The sequence below is a fragment of the Squalius cephalus genome (assembly GCF_949319135.1).
Source record: "Squalius cephalus genome assembly, chromosome: 14".
Classification (NCBI taxonomy): Eukaryota; Metazoa; Chordata; class Actinopteri; order Cypriniformes; family Leuciscidae; genus Squalius; species Squalius cephalus.
Window position 1 is genome coordinate 20,686,749 of NC_137135.1, and position 15,765 is coordinate 20,702,513.

General features: G+C 37.3%; 1 protein-coding gene across 4 annotated transcripts in view; it reads right to left on the reverse strand.

Annotated features, from left to right (window-relative positions):
- dlg3 (discs, large homolog 3) overlaps window positions 1-15,765 on the reverse strand; it is a 94,214-nt gene that overhangs the window by 31,279 nt on the left and 47,170 nt on the right. For 3 of the 4 annotated variants that reach the window (XM_079891845.1, XM_079891843.1, XM_079891844.1), the window contains 7 exons: window positions 7,549-7,602; window positions 7,117-7,167; window positions 5,674-5,798; window positions 4,737-4,906; window positions 4,270-4,406; window positions 2,513-2,657; window positions 885-1,041 (listed from right to left, as the gene is read on the reverse strand). In XM_079891845.1, coding sequence (XP_079747971.1) covers window positions 885-1,041; window positions 2,513-2,657; window positions 4,270-4,406; window positions 4,737-4,906; window positions 5,674-5,798; window positions 7,117-7,167; window positions 7,549-7,602 — 839 coding nt within the window. The remainder of the gene's footprint in view (window positions 1-884; window positions 1,042-2,512; window positions 2,658-4,269; window positions 4,407-4,736; window positions 4,907-5,673; window positions 5,799-7,116; window positions 7,168-7,548; window positions 7,603-15,765) is intronic. The other variant, XM_079891846.1, reaches the window with a different exon arrangement.

Here is a 15,765-nt window from a genome sequence, read left to right on the forward strand (position 1 = left end):
GGGGCGCTTTCAGACACACAGAGACAGCAGACACTGAGACATACTGTATGAAGACACATACACATGCACACAGACAGAGACAAACACACACATGCAGAAGTGAGGATGCCTTCAGCTGGATGGCTAGAGAGGGACGAGTCAGCTCTGGGGCCCGGGCTGACTCACAGGCTCCAGGGAGTCCATGCTCAGAGAGGTAAAACCCATCTCATGTCCAGGCAACAGTGGCCGTAACTTCAAGACATTTGACCCCATGCCAGAAGCATTTCTTATACCCAGAGTGTTTGTTTGGCGTGTTGGGAATTGTGTTGGAGACTTTATTCAACCAGTCATGTTGCGTTAAAGCAATGTTCACAAACAAACCACCACAGAGAGGCATTAGACACCTCGTAGACGTTCTTCAGCCCACACTCGACACCTACTTAAAATCTCTTCTTTTTTTTTTTGTTCTATCTTTTCCCAGTTACATCATAAAATGTGAACAGTACTGCCAAAAAGAAATTAAACAACTAAAGCTGAAGAACTGTAGCACAGATTGTGGTAAAACAAAGTACACCTCTAATCAAATATATATTTATATGGACATGCAAGTGTTGTTTTTTGTCATTTGTGCATGAGTGCTCTTGAAAAGTGACATCTGAGTGAGTGACAGGGTTCCCACACTTTTTGACCAATACATTTTCATGATTTTTATTATTAAAATTGCATTCACAATTTCAAGATGATGAAATAGTTTAGAGCTGCAGAAATTTCGATTTGTATGACTTTTCCAGGGCTGGAAATGTTAAAATTCCCTGATATTTCCAAATTCTTCATGGCCGTGGGAACCCTGGAGTGAAGAAGTGAGTGACCGCAAGTGAATAGATGATTAAATTCTTGACTCTGACCTGGTGAAGTCCTCCTCCCCCAGCATGTGCCGTGGGACTGGGGAGTACCTCGAGGGGGTGACCTGGGGTGGCTGGTACACTGGTTTAGGCTCCATGCCCCCCATGTAGGCCATGCTGGAGTTGTGTCCGACGTGGTTGTCCACCATGGTGGGAAAGGCTGGAGGGAGGCCGAGACCAGTAAAGGGAAAAAAGGCAGATGATTTCACCAGGTAACTACAGAGGACCGGTTTATTGATAAGGGACAACACAAACTATGAGGCCTGGGCCAGATTTAATCTACCGGTAGTTATCAGGCATCACAGCTGATTGTCTGATTGTGATGTGCATATATACAACCATTCAAAATTTTGGAGTTGGTAAGATTTTTTCAAATGTTTTTAAAATGATTATCAAAGCTGTATTTATTTGATCAAATATACAGAAAACATTAATATTGTGAAATATTATTACAATTGAACAGTTTTCAATTTCAAAATAGTTTAAAATGTAATTTATTCCTGTAATGGCAAAGCTGAATTTTCAGCATCATTACTCCAGTCTTCAGTGTCACACGATCCTTCAGAAATCATTATAATATGATGATTTGGTGCGCAGGAAACATTTCTTATAATTATCAATGTTCAAAACAGTTGTGCTGCTTAATATTTTTCTGGAAAGTGTGATACACTTTTTCTCAGGATTCTTTGATGTATGGAGAGTTCAAAAGAAAAGCATTTATTTAAAATAAAGATAGTTTGCCAAAATATACAGTAAATGTTTTTACTGTCCCTTTTTAATTTCTTTATTTGTCTTTAATTGTCTTTACTGAATAAACGTATTATTTATTTCTATTAAAAAAACACTAATAACCTCAACCTTTTAAACAGTAGTGTGTCTTTTATTTTCTAATCAAAAAGAAAATCATTATTGCTGGTTTTAATTGCAAATTATAAGGATAAGGATTCATGCTGATATTGTCCATAATCCCACTTTGCCTTTTGGAGGGCACTGTATGTGCAGTATTCCCGGATTACACCATCAAAAATGACTGACTGAGGTACAGTTTTATAGTTGCACTTTCGTTGAGAGACTTTTATTGAGAGACTGGCTCATCTCGTATATGACATCAATATGCAAGTAAAAAACAGCTAAATAATCTCATTGTAATTGCTATTCAATTGAAAAATATATATATATTTTCAATAAAAATGCTAAATACAGTTTCATGACCAAAAAGAGATATTCAGCCATCATAAGTAGTAATTTTGGCCGCTGTGTGTGCAATTGTGCAGGTGGATTGTGTGAAAGCCTCGTCTCTCAGTGGGAGGGAGGGATCAGTGTTCTGATGGGAGCAGCAGTGCAGTGTGTGTGGGTGTCTGAAAACAGCGCCCACTGCTACACCACAGTGCTGTTACAAAACTCCACAGCACTCACAGGCTCTGCACCATTCGGTTTCATTACAGGGTTACAGATAAAAGCAGATAGGGATGTGGGTTATGTTTGAATTGCCCTAACCGCAAAGTCATTTTCACGTTTATCAATGTAGTGTGAAAAGTCTTGTGTTTGGGCTATAAAATAGACCGTTTAGAAATGTTTTTAATGTAGTAAGGGTATAAGGTTGATGGAGATCAGCAAAAGAAGGTACGTACTGCTTGAGTAGTCTGGTGGGGCGTACATGTCGTTGAGATGTACTGGTCCCGGCTTGGCCACTTTCAGATAGACCATGTCTGAAGTATTCTTCAGGGCGGCCACAGCCTCCTCATGACGTACATCCTGAAGTATGATGTTATTCACCTGCGAAGGCAGACACACACACGCATGTTACATCGGCTGGTCTCTGAAGCGTGACTCAGAATATTCACGACAGCACATTTGAAGCTGTAGGAAGGAAGCGACTGGAGCGGAGGCTGGATGGCCCAACAATCGACGACGGTGCTCAATTCTCCAGCTCTCAGCCGTCCGGTCACAAAAGGAAGGACGAGAGGGTGGGGTAGCTGGAAAAGCGTAGTGCTTTTCCTTTGTAAGCTTTAGGGCACCTACACACTACAGAAAACTAAGTGCTTCACAGATAGAAATGTGTCCAATTTGTTCTAAGGGAGTGGAAGGAGTCAAGTCTGTTTGAAATGTGAGTATATAGCGAATTGGACTCACAACTGCCTCTCTGAAATACTCACTGGTCAATAGACGCCAACGGATTGGTCAAAGGTTTTTTTCTTTATTACACCTCAAATAACTCACACGCATTATCACTGTTAAACGCACCCACAATAAATCCAAGCAGCATTCATAAATAAAATAATAACTACCCAAAAAATATAAAGGCAATTTTAAATATGATTTATTTTGAGAGTTAAAAGGCATTCCTTTTTCTTAGTTGCTTTAAAGATTTAAATAAAAATTTGAAAATGCCACAAAACTTGAAGCAATTTGTGACCAGAGAGTAATTAACTGTAAACAGGAATCCAAATTCTAATTTGAATGAAAAGAAGCAGAATTTAATTGAAATTAAATGCAAAAGTCACAACTTCTGTTAATGTAGTATTTAATAATACATTTAACTTTTCAGTTACCGATACCAAGATGATAGGTAACATGAAACACACAACATAGATAATTCAATATAAATGTCAACTCATTGAATAAAAGGGAGATAATACATCCATTTTGAATTTTGCCTGACCCCGTGCATGATGAAGTGTCACTTTCACAACCGTTTTTTTCATCTACATTCTTGTAATGCACCATCCCCCCAAAAAAATTGATGGATACACACTATTATCAGATGCAGTATCAAATCTAGTTTATAATAAATTATAACTTTGTTATTACTTTGTCACTTTGTCACATTATAACTTAGCCCACACAAAAAGCAACAGTGCAGCTGGTGATCACAGACTTGACAGAGATAATTAAAATTTGACCAACTCTAGGCACTCTGTTCAAGAAATCAAGCTCCCTGACTGAATCAAAAAAAGAAAGGGAAGAAAAGGCATATTTACATGTCTGCAGTTACGGCTGCCGTGATTGATGCATGGCCTTTTAATTATGGCATTTATGACCATGTCAAAGCTTGCTCAGTTCCTGGCACTTGTGTGCCATGCAAGTGTTTCTCTTTATCACCGATGTGTCCTTGTTTGATTTTGCGCTCAGCTTCACATCAATCACACGGTGGCCCATAAATCTTCACACATGAGATATATTGTCTATAATATGACATAATAGCCTACAACAGTATCTTTTCAGTGAATTTCTATATGCTTCAATGACCACAGACACTGTTGTAGGCTATTATGTCGTATTATAGACAATATTGCAGTGAACTTCCAATGCATAAAACCAGGTTGCCTATGTGTTGGCTCTACATATAGTGAAGAACAGAGGTGCATGAGTGCAGGTGAAATCTTACAGCTAGTAGGCGATCGCCTGTCTGCAGACGTCCATCTTTCTGTGCCGCCCCACCCTCGATGATCTTTGTGATGTAGATACTGTTGTCACCCGGGATGTGCTGGTTGCCTATACCTCCAGCAATACTGAAGCCAAGACCTTGAATGAATAGAATGGAGTTACATTTTAACCAGGAAATCAGATCTTCTGAAGTCGAAGTCAACATGAAATGACACTCAAAATCTGCCACTTAATGTGGCATATTTCAAGAGAAACAGGGAATTCAATGAGAAAAAAATGAAAAATGTGCACTGATGCATTTTGCACAATTATGTTAACTTTATATTTATTATAAAATGCCTCAATATTTACGAATTCAACACAAGTTCAAAATAATTCAGAACTGCTATAAAAGTGATATCGTGCATAACAGCCATTTCTATTGTGTGTATCTCAAATGTATTTAGGTGCACATTTAGCACCTCTAACCTTTAGGCCCTTTGAGTAGGTTGACCTCCAAAATGGTCTCTGGAGGAGCCTGTCTTCTGCGTACCAGCAACCTGACCACTGGGCCGGCCTCCTTCAAAGCCTCCACTGCCTTGCTGTGCACAACCTCCGACACGTCCACATCATTCACGCGCAGAACACAATCATTTACCCTTAGACACAAGAAGAGATTCAAAGTCAACACAGCAATAACATACAGAGAGAGAGAGAGAGAGAGAGAGAGAGAGAGAGAGAGAGAGAGAGAGAGAGAGAGAGAGAGAGAGAGAGAGAGAGAGAGAGAGAGAGAGAGAGAGAGAGAGAGAGACTTTGTTCCAAAACCAAGTAAACTGGCCAGATTCCCTCTTAGAGATCATCCTAATGATAACTGCCCAATTTGGTAAGGTGCGGTCACAAAAAAGTCCATTGTTCACTATCAATACACACTGATATCCCTCAGAAGTCACTTTCAAACTTATACACAGCTAATTCACATGAAAATCCGCATGGGAAAGCTTTTCACCCTTATTTCGCTCTTCACCCAAAATTCCTTATCGTGTGGATGTTGCTAAGATGACACTGTTAGTTAGTTGCTAAGCTAATACTCTAATAGGATAAAAAATGCTTAGCAAAATAATCGATTTTTTATTAACTTTTATTAGACACCTTTCAGTATTGAAGTTTTTCTCACCATGTCCGCCATCTTGCAATTTATTTTTTAACCAAGCTCATCCTAAAGTAATGCCTCTTCCAGTAACGGATACATGCGATGCTCCCTTAGAATTTGGCCAAACTAGACAGCATAATTAAGATGTCTAACTTTTAGCACAACCTATGAAGGCCTGCCTAAGATGCCTTAAAATACTGAGCTCACTAGGTTTTGGAACAGAGCAAGAGTAGCACAAAATGAATATTAGACCCTGAGAGACCCTAGACCACTCACCCTAGTCTCCCATCCATGGCAGCGGCACCTCCTGGGATGATCTTTGTGATGAAGATTCCTGGATCATCAGGAATGTGTGGATTATCCACACCTCCAGCAATGCTGAACCCAAGGCCAGAGTTGCCCTATTAATGACATACATGAGTAGAATATTATAGATGAGGAAATGCAGACGTTTCACAAAGATTTGTGGATAACATTTGCATCTGCTTTTCGGAAGACACCTGGCTCTCAATACTTCGTAAACACCAGCAAGGCATGGACAGTTTTATGCTGCTAAATATAGGAATTTGTGGTGCGCATTTCAAGAATCCAAAAATCGTATCCGCTTCCACCCATTTCTCCCTCCATACTTCATCACCTCTTACACTGCTGTTTTCATTCCAGTGCCAAAAAGCTGAGACAGACTGGTCTGTCTGACAGTCACATCTCAAAAGACAGGCCCTAAAGCAGACAGCTGAGAAAAGATTTCACTTTAATATTTTCCATAATTAATGAGCGACGGTCGGAGCAAATTAGTAGCGAGTGGAGCTAAGACATCCCAGTGAGCCTTTCATGCTCCAGAGCCACTGCGAGAGCTCCAACTAAAGCATTCACACCCACAGACCTTTTAACATGTGAGATCTTAACATAGTTTATTTAGGCCTCAGCATACAGAAATGGCACTTACAGAACAGCCCTGCAATTATGCTGAAAGCTCAGAGATGCACCCAAATCCAACATCCACTGCTGTTTAATGAATGGCCTTTGCAGATAGATTTAGATTAATCTGCATTGAACAAACTTCAGGTATGAAAAGACCATATGATAATTCTTTGTAGATAAGAACAGCACCTGTACTTCAGATAAATTGCATGGCATTTTCACAAGTGGCACATTTTCAAAACTCTTTTAGTAGTCCGTAAATATAATCAAAATGCAGTGTTTTCAAATGATCAAGTATTATTCTCAACTGACTTGAGAATAATGAGAATAATAATGTAACTTTTGCACTACACCTAATAAGTTTTTGATCTACACAGGACATTCATTTAAAGTTACTGCTGTTCATACTGTAATACTTTTCATTATCATCTGTTTTCCTTTATATCAATACATTTAATTCAACTCTCATTTAAACCTACTGATTTAATGGTAATCTACAAAGAATTTAATATATCTATAGATTTTCATCAGGATTGATCATTATTTGTGTTTCTAAAGTACTGACTGTATACTGTGTTCTAGTATTGACAGAAACTGAGGTGACGATCAGTTTTGATAATGTACCACAGCCATAAATTGAATTGCCTGAAGTTCAATTGCAGGCATTTACGTAGCTCAACATTTACTGCCATCTAGTGTCCAGGTCCTCATAGGTAGCATTGGTGGAGGAGAATATTGGCAAGTTTTACAAGACACCCTAAAATAACAGACATTTAAAACAGCTATTAAGATATTTACCCTCTCCAGAATGATTTCTTCATATTTATACATGCCATCACTCCCGTTCACCTGTAATAGACAAAAGAAAAATTGTTTAACATAGACAAGTAATATTAACAAATTATACACAAGAAGGTCACAACTATCATTAATTATGTAAAAAGCAGAATCGCTATAAACTCAGCGCAATAAAACTGAGAGGTATGAATCATGTACAAGGCATAGGGCTGATAAACACAGTCAAAGACTACTCATTATAACGGTTAAATAATAATTGCACTCGGCATTAAAGCCACATCTGCTGTGGTTTAATCTCTGCATATTTTTATTGTTATTATCTCATGTACAACAGGAAAGGTTTGGCCGGGCTGAGGGGGATAATTCCACGTGGCAGGCAGTCAGGCAGGCAGGCGCTACTGGAGGTGCTGAGAGCATGAAGCAGATACTTACATAAGGGCCTGCATCCAGTGAGTCTGCGTTCACAATGATGGGGGGAGGGTTTGCCTGTGAGATGAAGAGATGCACATTACCTCAGTGTGTGAGAATGGCGGCTCACACGTATGCACACACACACACATACACGCAGTCATGAGGAGACAGTAAATGCATGCCATGGGAACAGTGGGTCTCAATAGAGCATGGTACATCATCGCCATGATGTGACGCTTCAGGGGGAAGAGTGAGGACAGGACTGGAGGTGTGAAGATTACAGACGGCCTGTGGTCTGCCGCTGAAAGAGAACTGCAGTCGAGCCGAGGAGAGAAAGCACTGCGTGTGTTTTTCCCCTCCGGCTAGTTTCATTTTTCATGTTTAAGCAATATCACATGAATATCAGCATGGATATGATTACACTACCGCTCAAAGGTTTGGGGTCAGTCAGATTTTTTTACTTTTTGGGGGAAGAAATTAATGCTTTTATTCAGTAACGATGCATTTAATTGATCAAAAGTGACAGTAAATACATTTACGTTGTTACAAAAGATTTCTATTTCAAATCAACGCTGAACTTTTGAACATTTTATTCATCAAATCATTTTTAAGAAGTTTTTAACATTGATAATAAGAAATGTGTCTTGAACATTTTAAAATATGTTAAAACAATATTTCAAAATATTACTTTTGGTTTTAATGTATTTTTGATCAAGAAAATTCAGCGTGAGCATAAAAGACTTCAAAAAAATCTTACCAACCCCAAACTTTTGAATGGAACCGTACATTTAGAAACATTTTAGTCTTATATTTTAGATACAAAATGTGCAAACATTCTAAAATGTTTATTTTTGCTCTGGTGATAAAAAGAGGTCCAAATGAATGCAAAGGGATCGTGTCCTTCCAAACCCAAAAATATTATTTTTTCTTATAGAGTAACACAAAAGGAGAAGAAAAAGAGGCAAAGAAAGACAGACTAGGGGCTGTCAAGCTTCCATAAAAACACAATGAGAGTACTTCATATGACTTGTGCACAGGTGACCTTTTACCACAACTTAAATAAATACATGGTTGCAAGTTAAAATTCTAACTTATTGTTTTAATTACACCTTTTGAGTGGCAAACATTATTTTGTTGAGTTCTGCTGGCATAATAATTACATCAACTTAATATTGCGTGTAAAATATTTACATATATTGAAATTAGGCAGTGGATTTCTAGTTCCTATAAGACTGGATAAGGAGAGTAAATGTTGAAATTAATTTTATTTGTTTTTGTTTTTATAGTGAAAGTAAGACCTGTTAGTTTTTAATTATCTTACTTTCTTAATAAATATACATGTTAAATAAGTTACACTTGATAGCTGATAGCTGTGGAACTGAACTGAAATAGATCAGATTAACTGGTTCCATGGCTACAACTCAAGTAGTTGGAGTAATCAACTTAAAAATATTATTATTAAGTTGTTCTAATTCTACTCGATGTTGTCATAACTCAAAAAAATGTATGCAAAAAATGTTAAGCCAACACGTAATTTTTTGGGGTGTGTGCTATATTTCAATTCTGTTGTTTGAGAAAAAAAGAAAATGTAAGTGTTTCATGCTTTTGGGAGATTGACAGTCACTGTCTACATTCATATACTCAAGAGCAGCTTGAACATTCTGCAGAATATATTCTCATTTTGTGTTGCACAAAAGAAAGCAAATAACACAGGTGCCAAATGACATGGGGGATGTGACAGACATATTTGTAAACTAGTTCTTTATAACAAAGAGGTGGGAGTGTACAAATTCATGTCATCCTGTAGTTTTAGGTAGTACCATAGAATAGTCCATGCTCTTAACAAAACATGAATGAACTGAGGCATTGAACCAACTGACATGCATGGCCTTTCACATGCAAACCTTGTTGTGTTTGTGAGAATTGATCTGATTGATCTGTGGTGAGGTGATGCTGACAGGACCGCCGGCTGACCAGTAGAGGAGATGGTCACTACCTCTCCACCCCCTTCAGTACTTGAGGAGTGAAGCACTAGATTATCACTCCAATTGATACTAAATCCCATAGAACTCTTGTAATCAAGCCACACACCTTGTCAACTAATCAGTGTTTATCTTGTTTTCCAGTAAAAATATAGGCCTAATCATTCTTAAAATCAGATAAACTTTATCAAGAAACAAAATTGTGCAAGATAATAGAATATAACTTTATTTTATAATTTTTTTCATGTTTCTACCATAAATCAACTTAATTTGAGATTATGTTCTTTTCAGTGTTGCTGTTGACAAAAACTCAAACAAAAACTATTAGAAATTGTGGTAACACTTTACTTTATTTAGCTTTTATGTATACTGCATTATAAAGGGATGTACATAATGTACATTATAATGCATTATATCTTTTCATAAATAATTGTAACCAAATTTAATATGCATTCAATATACACAGACTCCGTTACATCTGAAATTGGTAGTTTGTCGTTTATTAATGCATTATACTTTCTAAAGGTGTATTATAATGTAACTGTTACAATTATTCATGAGATCATACAATGCATTATAAGGTGCATTTCATGGCATAATGAAATGCATGGCAAAAACTTTCAAATGCATTATATATAAAAGCTTTAAACAAAGTGTTACTGGAATGGTTTCCGGAAATTGAAATCGAGAAGAAATAAAATAAAAAAAATAATATTAGATGAAAAACTTAGACTCGTTGTCTTGTCATCTAACTGAAATAATTAAGGTTAAGTTGAAGTGCTACAATTACTAAAACTGAAATAAAATTGACAAAGCACACAAAATTATTTAAAAAAAACACTCAAATTTAAAATATAAAAATAAAAGCAAATTCAGTATATTAATAAATACTATAATAGTATATAAATAATACTAAAATAAGACCTCATTTTTTATCACGCACATTTTTGATCCTGAACAAATTTAGATTGCTTAAAGGATGTTTTGATATTTATTACTGGAAGACTGCGAGAAAAAAAGATTTTGCAGTACTTCTGCAATTTACCTCTCTTAGTAGCCTTGGCATAATAATCCACATATTACGTAGAGTAGTGAAACACATTTTTAATATCACTTGTAACACATTTTTAAGATCACTTCTCACTGCTAAATGTACATTGCGTACATGGGTAGAACTACTGCAGAAAGCTTTATATAACATTCAGCTATATTGCACAGATATTCACCCCCCTCACATTCCCTCTGGCTGTCACAGCAGCTGTGGCTGATTGCGTTTCAGTTGCAGACCCTGAATAATTTCTGTGCCTCTCTTAGGCAGTAAAGACCTGAAAAGACCATTTGAGTTACAAGAACATATTCTAAAAGCGTTTCCTACGTCACCATCTCTATTTTCACCTGACACTTCCATCCTCGTGACAGGTCCTCACAGATGCAGATGGCACTCAGGTACAGCTAGCTCTCCAGTGTGAGAGGTTAGCGCAGCATCAGCTCTATCTAGACATCTGCACACTGAGTAAAGACTTAAAGTTTGCTCTCTAGAAGAATCCGCATTGGTGAGCATATGCAATATTACAAGACTTCTGCTCTTGATTCGCTTATTTGTGTGCAAAAGCATCAGACGCCATTTTGTGTAAAAACTATTGGAAATCTGGATGTGAGTAATCTCATTATGATTTACATATTGAGTGACCTACGTGCTGACTGATCCTAGTTGCATCCCAAATTATGTACAATACACTTTGTACTTACTGTACACAAAACACTATGTACTCTGTCAGAGTGAATGGCTTTTAGAAGAGTAGTGTCATCTTAAACAGAACAATTAATGTTTTATCCATTTGAAGGAAATTATGTTTCAAACCAACCCACTGACATGTTGCTTTACCACGTAGACAAAAACAATGGGAAAATTCTTCAAAATAAATGTTTCTGTGTTCCACAGAAGACAAGGTCATACAAGTTTGGAATATAAAATGAGTGAACTATTTTTCAACTGATCGATTCAGTCTTGTAAGGTACTGTACACTACCGTTCAAAAGTTTGGGGTTTTGGTAAGATTTTTAAATGTTTATGAAAGCCTCTTGTTCACCAAGACAGCATTTATGTTATCAAAAATACAGTAAAAACAATAATATTGTGAAATATTACAATTTAAAATAACTATTCAAGTTGTATAAATATCTATTTGATTATATTTCAAAATGTAATTTATTCTTGTGATGACAAAGCTGAAATTTCAGCATCATTACTCCAGTCTTGAGTGTCACATGATCCTTCAGAAATCATTCTAATATGCTGATTTGCTGCTCAAGATACATTTCTTATCATTATCAATGCTGAAAACAGTTTTGAGGAAACCGTAATTAATTTTATTTCAGGATACTTTGATCAATAGAAGAATAAGATTTATTTAAAATATAATTACTTTGAAACATTATAAACGTCTTTACTGTCCCTTTTGACCAATTGAATTGTTCATTAAAAGTATTCATTTATTTCCTTTTATTTTTTATTTTTTTAATGGTAGTGTAATCTATGATAGGTGCCAGTTGTTGTCCATTCTCAGATGAATGCAAAACATCAAGGTATGCGGGGTAATAAAATAGAAAGTTCACACTTTAAACATCTTTTCTATCGTTATCATCTACTCATTTAAAGTCTACCTCACACCACACCTATAAAAGCCCAGGTTTTTCACTATTTGCTATTGCTAGTTGAGTCAACAGTTTAAAGGCGTGAAAAGACGTTAGAGCCCTTTGACAAAAAAAGACACACAAACATAAACCGGGAGCAAAATTACAATAATAAAAGGAACTAACACATTTTATCTTCAGCATTGAGTTTTCAGTCAAACATAATTTTGATTTGTTTGTGAAAAGGCTTCTGACAAGTGCAACGCCCCTTGTATAGTTTCAAAAGAGCATAACATAACTGCACAATGTCTGCATAATGTATCTGTACACCTTGTAAGAACATCTTGGACAATGAATTATACTCATGCGCAGCTGCACATTGGCACGTTCGAGGACAGATTTGCTAAAGCTAAAGGCCCAAGTGTATTTTAAAATCAGTGCCGCCTTCTTCTCTCATCCACTGAGACGTTCCAGCACAGAGAATGTGATGCAAGGAAATAGGTGAATGTACAGCCATACAACACTATTAAGTCTCCAGATGCCATTAAGCATGAAATGTGTTGCTGTAATAACACAACAGACCTCCTACGCTATCGGGCCCTTAAACCCATCAGCAAAAGCCATCGTCGTGGTCTAGGGGATATGGGCAGTAATCGCAATGTTTCTATCATGCAACATAAGCAAATGAGATAAAGGAGAATGATAATCTCAGATGCAGTAATCCGGAACGCTGCCGCTGTCTTTGGAGGAGCCGGTGGATGAATGTGCAGCGGTATCACTGAGCTATATGACAGCGATATGTGACCTGAAGTGTCCATGTCCTGAAGAGAGGCTTAAACCATCACTGCTCATACTCTCTATCCCAGATTAAAAAGCAGAGGGATGACGGAGAGGTGAGATGGTGGAGTCACATAGGGGCGTCACCAGCCCTGGGCTTTCTGGGATAAAGTCATACAGATTTTTGCTTTCTAGCCTCTAATCTTTTTTCCACCCTACACAACTGGAGCTGCCCATTGTTATGCAGTGAGATATTCAAAACAACATCCGGCCCGCTGTATATACAAAGGTTTTTCAGTTTAAAAAAAAAAGCACAACTATGAGAAGCATGATGGAGCAACAGTAGTGACAGTATCTTAATGCTCTGTGCAGACCGGGTCTGAAGATTCATCTGAGCCAGCCAAATCGCTGTGACAGGGGCAGGTGAGCAAGTGGTGCCACAGCTGGCGGAGGCTAGCCACAGCTAATCATACAGCTTACATTCACCTCAAAGTTCAAAAAGAAACTTCTGTCATCATTTACTCACACTCTTAGAAGAAAAGGTTCTTTACAAAATCTTAAAGGTTTCTGTCAGGTGCTTCATATATAGAATATTTTAGGGGTTCCATCATTAATGGATTTTATTGGATTTTTTGTCTCTGTTTTTGACATTCTTCAAAATTTCTTCTTTATATTCCACAGAAGAAAGTCATACAGGTTTGGAACAACATAAGGGTGAGTAAATCATTTTCATTTCCTGAAATATCCCTTTAAGGATATGATCATTACGAACATTAAACATGGAGGCTAACCTAAAGTTTATTTCTGTCAAATTATTAATGGTGTACATAATATCTACTCCCTTTAATGATTATTTGTGTTCTTTTTGTGAATGATTTATCAGTGCTATACCAAACTGTCATTATTATTTTAAATGTAAATGTAAATGTAAAGACAAATCCCTTTTTTAACCCTGCCCCTCCAACCATCTGGCTCAATTCTAGTACATAATTCCTACTTTTCATAATCCAATCAATTACAGATGGATAAAATCAAGTCCTGCCCTAAATGTCTCTCATTGAATATATTGTTTCACTTTGAAATGTCTGATTACAGAAATAAAATGCGTTGCAAACCTCATTTGAAGCCACTTAGTCACTTAAAAGATTCTTTGAAAATCCAGCTTTTAATGTTGTTTATATGTCTGTGGTGTTTTTAATATGTTTTAAGACAAACCATGTGCAAATTCATAAGTCAACATCATTGCTGAGTATTTTCTGCATTAAACCAAAGACAGTCTCAAAAACGCGGTTTGAAATCGGTTTAAAATGACAATTGTGTCCCTCAAAATTATTGCCCTTTTATTGACTTTCTTTCTTCTGTGGAACATAAAATACGTTTTTTTGTCCATAAAATGTCAATGGTATGCGAAACATCATTCTCCAAATGTCTTATTTTGTGTTTCACAGAATAAAGACAGTTTAGAACGACATGAAGGTGAGTAAATCATGACGTAGGGATGATTCCCCTGGACAAGAATCCTGACAAGATTCCAGATGCTTACAAGACCTCTAAACTCTTGTGCAATCACATAAGACTGGCTCGAGAGAGAGGTGAGAATAGAGAAACAGTAAGAAGAAAGAGTTACAAACAGCACAAGGCTGGAGGCTGTCCAGATGTGGCAGAAGGGAAAGTCTAAAGGGTACGAGAGGGATTAGACAAATCTGGATTATGTTACAATAAATCCCTTAATTTCCTTTTAATTCAATGTCTAATCATTAAAGGCTGTTTTTTATCAGCCAGCTGTCACTGCTCAGTTATCTCCAGCTGCAACACACACAAACACGCACGCACGCGTAATCGAGCAAGCACATCGCGTCTGAACATCCGTTCCAAGTACTGCAAACACAATTTGACTTTCATCTACTTTTTCAAACTCTGTCTTTAGGCTTCTTGTCTTTTTCTTAACAAACTTCTGTAACAACTACAGACCTGCTGTCAAATTGTAATATCTCCACGTGTGTCCACTGATGGCTCATCTGCCAGAACTGTCTCCATCTGTTGCAACCTAGGAAAATCAATGAATAAACATGTCTCTGTATCTCGAGTCAATACTCTGGATAGGCAGCTCATTTATTGTAACTGTTGCTGTAGCTTCAGTTTGCTCATTAGAGGAGTGAATTTGCATTAGCTCGCTACGCAATTGCCCCTGTCAGGCTTTCCTAATTGGACTTGGCCAGAGACCCTTGGGACCGCAATCCGACAAAGGCTCTCACTGAATCAAGGCAAGCACCAGGGCAAGCGCTTCATCCAAATTGTTAAATAATCAATGTGTTACTATGGCAACAGCTACTCTGGCCTCTGCATTGACTGGAAGGAGCGGGCAGAGTCCGCCCTCCCTCGTTCATCTCTCTCAGGACATACACTGGCGACGACACCATGACAGTGGTCCGTTCTAGCCACAAAGTGCTAGTAACATGCCCACCCAGGCACATTCGGTTCTGTTCTAATCACACAGCATAGGTTCCAGGTATCGTCAATTACATAATTTTGCAAGCCTCAACAATCACACCATTCAGTGCCACGTCATTCAGTTTTTGGGTGTGACCATGTTGGTATCAGTACACTCTTGACATGTTAAACCATAACAATTTCATTTCTAAACGCTCTAAATAAAGGAGAGCTCCTGTTTCAAAAAGAGTATACAGGACAGGATAATCACATACATTATTACACACAGTAGCCTCCTTTAATGTATGTTTCTTTTAAATGATAATACACATTTTAATACAACTATTTTGATTTTTTTATAAAAAAAATGTAATTTTCCATTCTATTTCATTCCTACTTGCATATATATTAGTGCT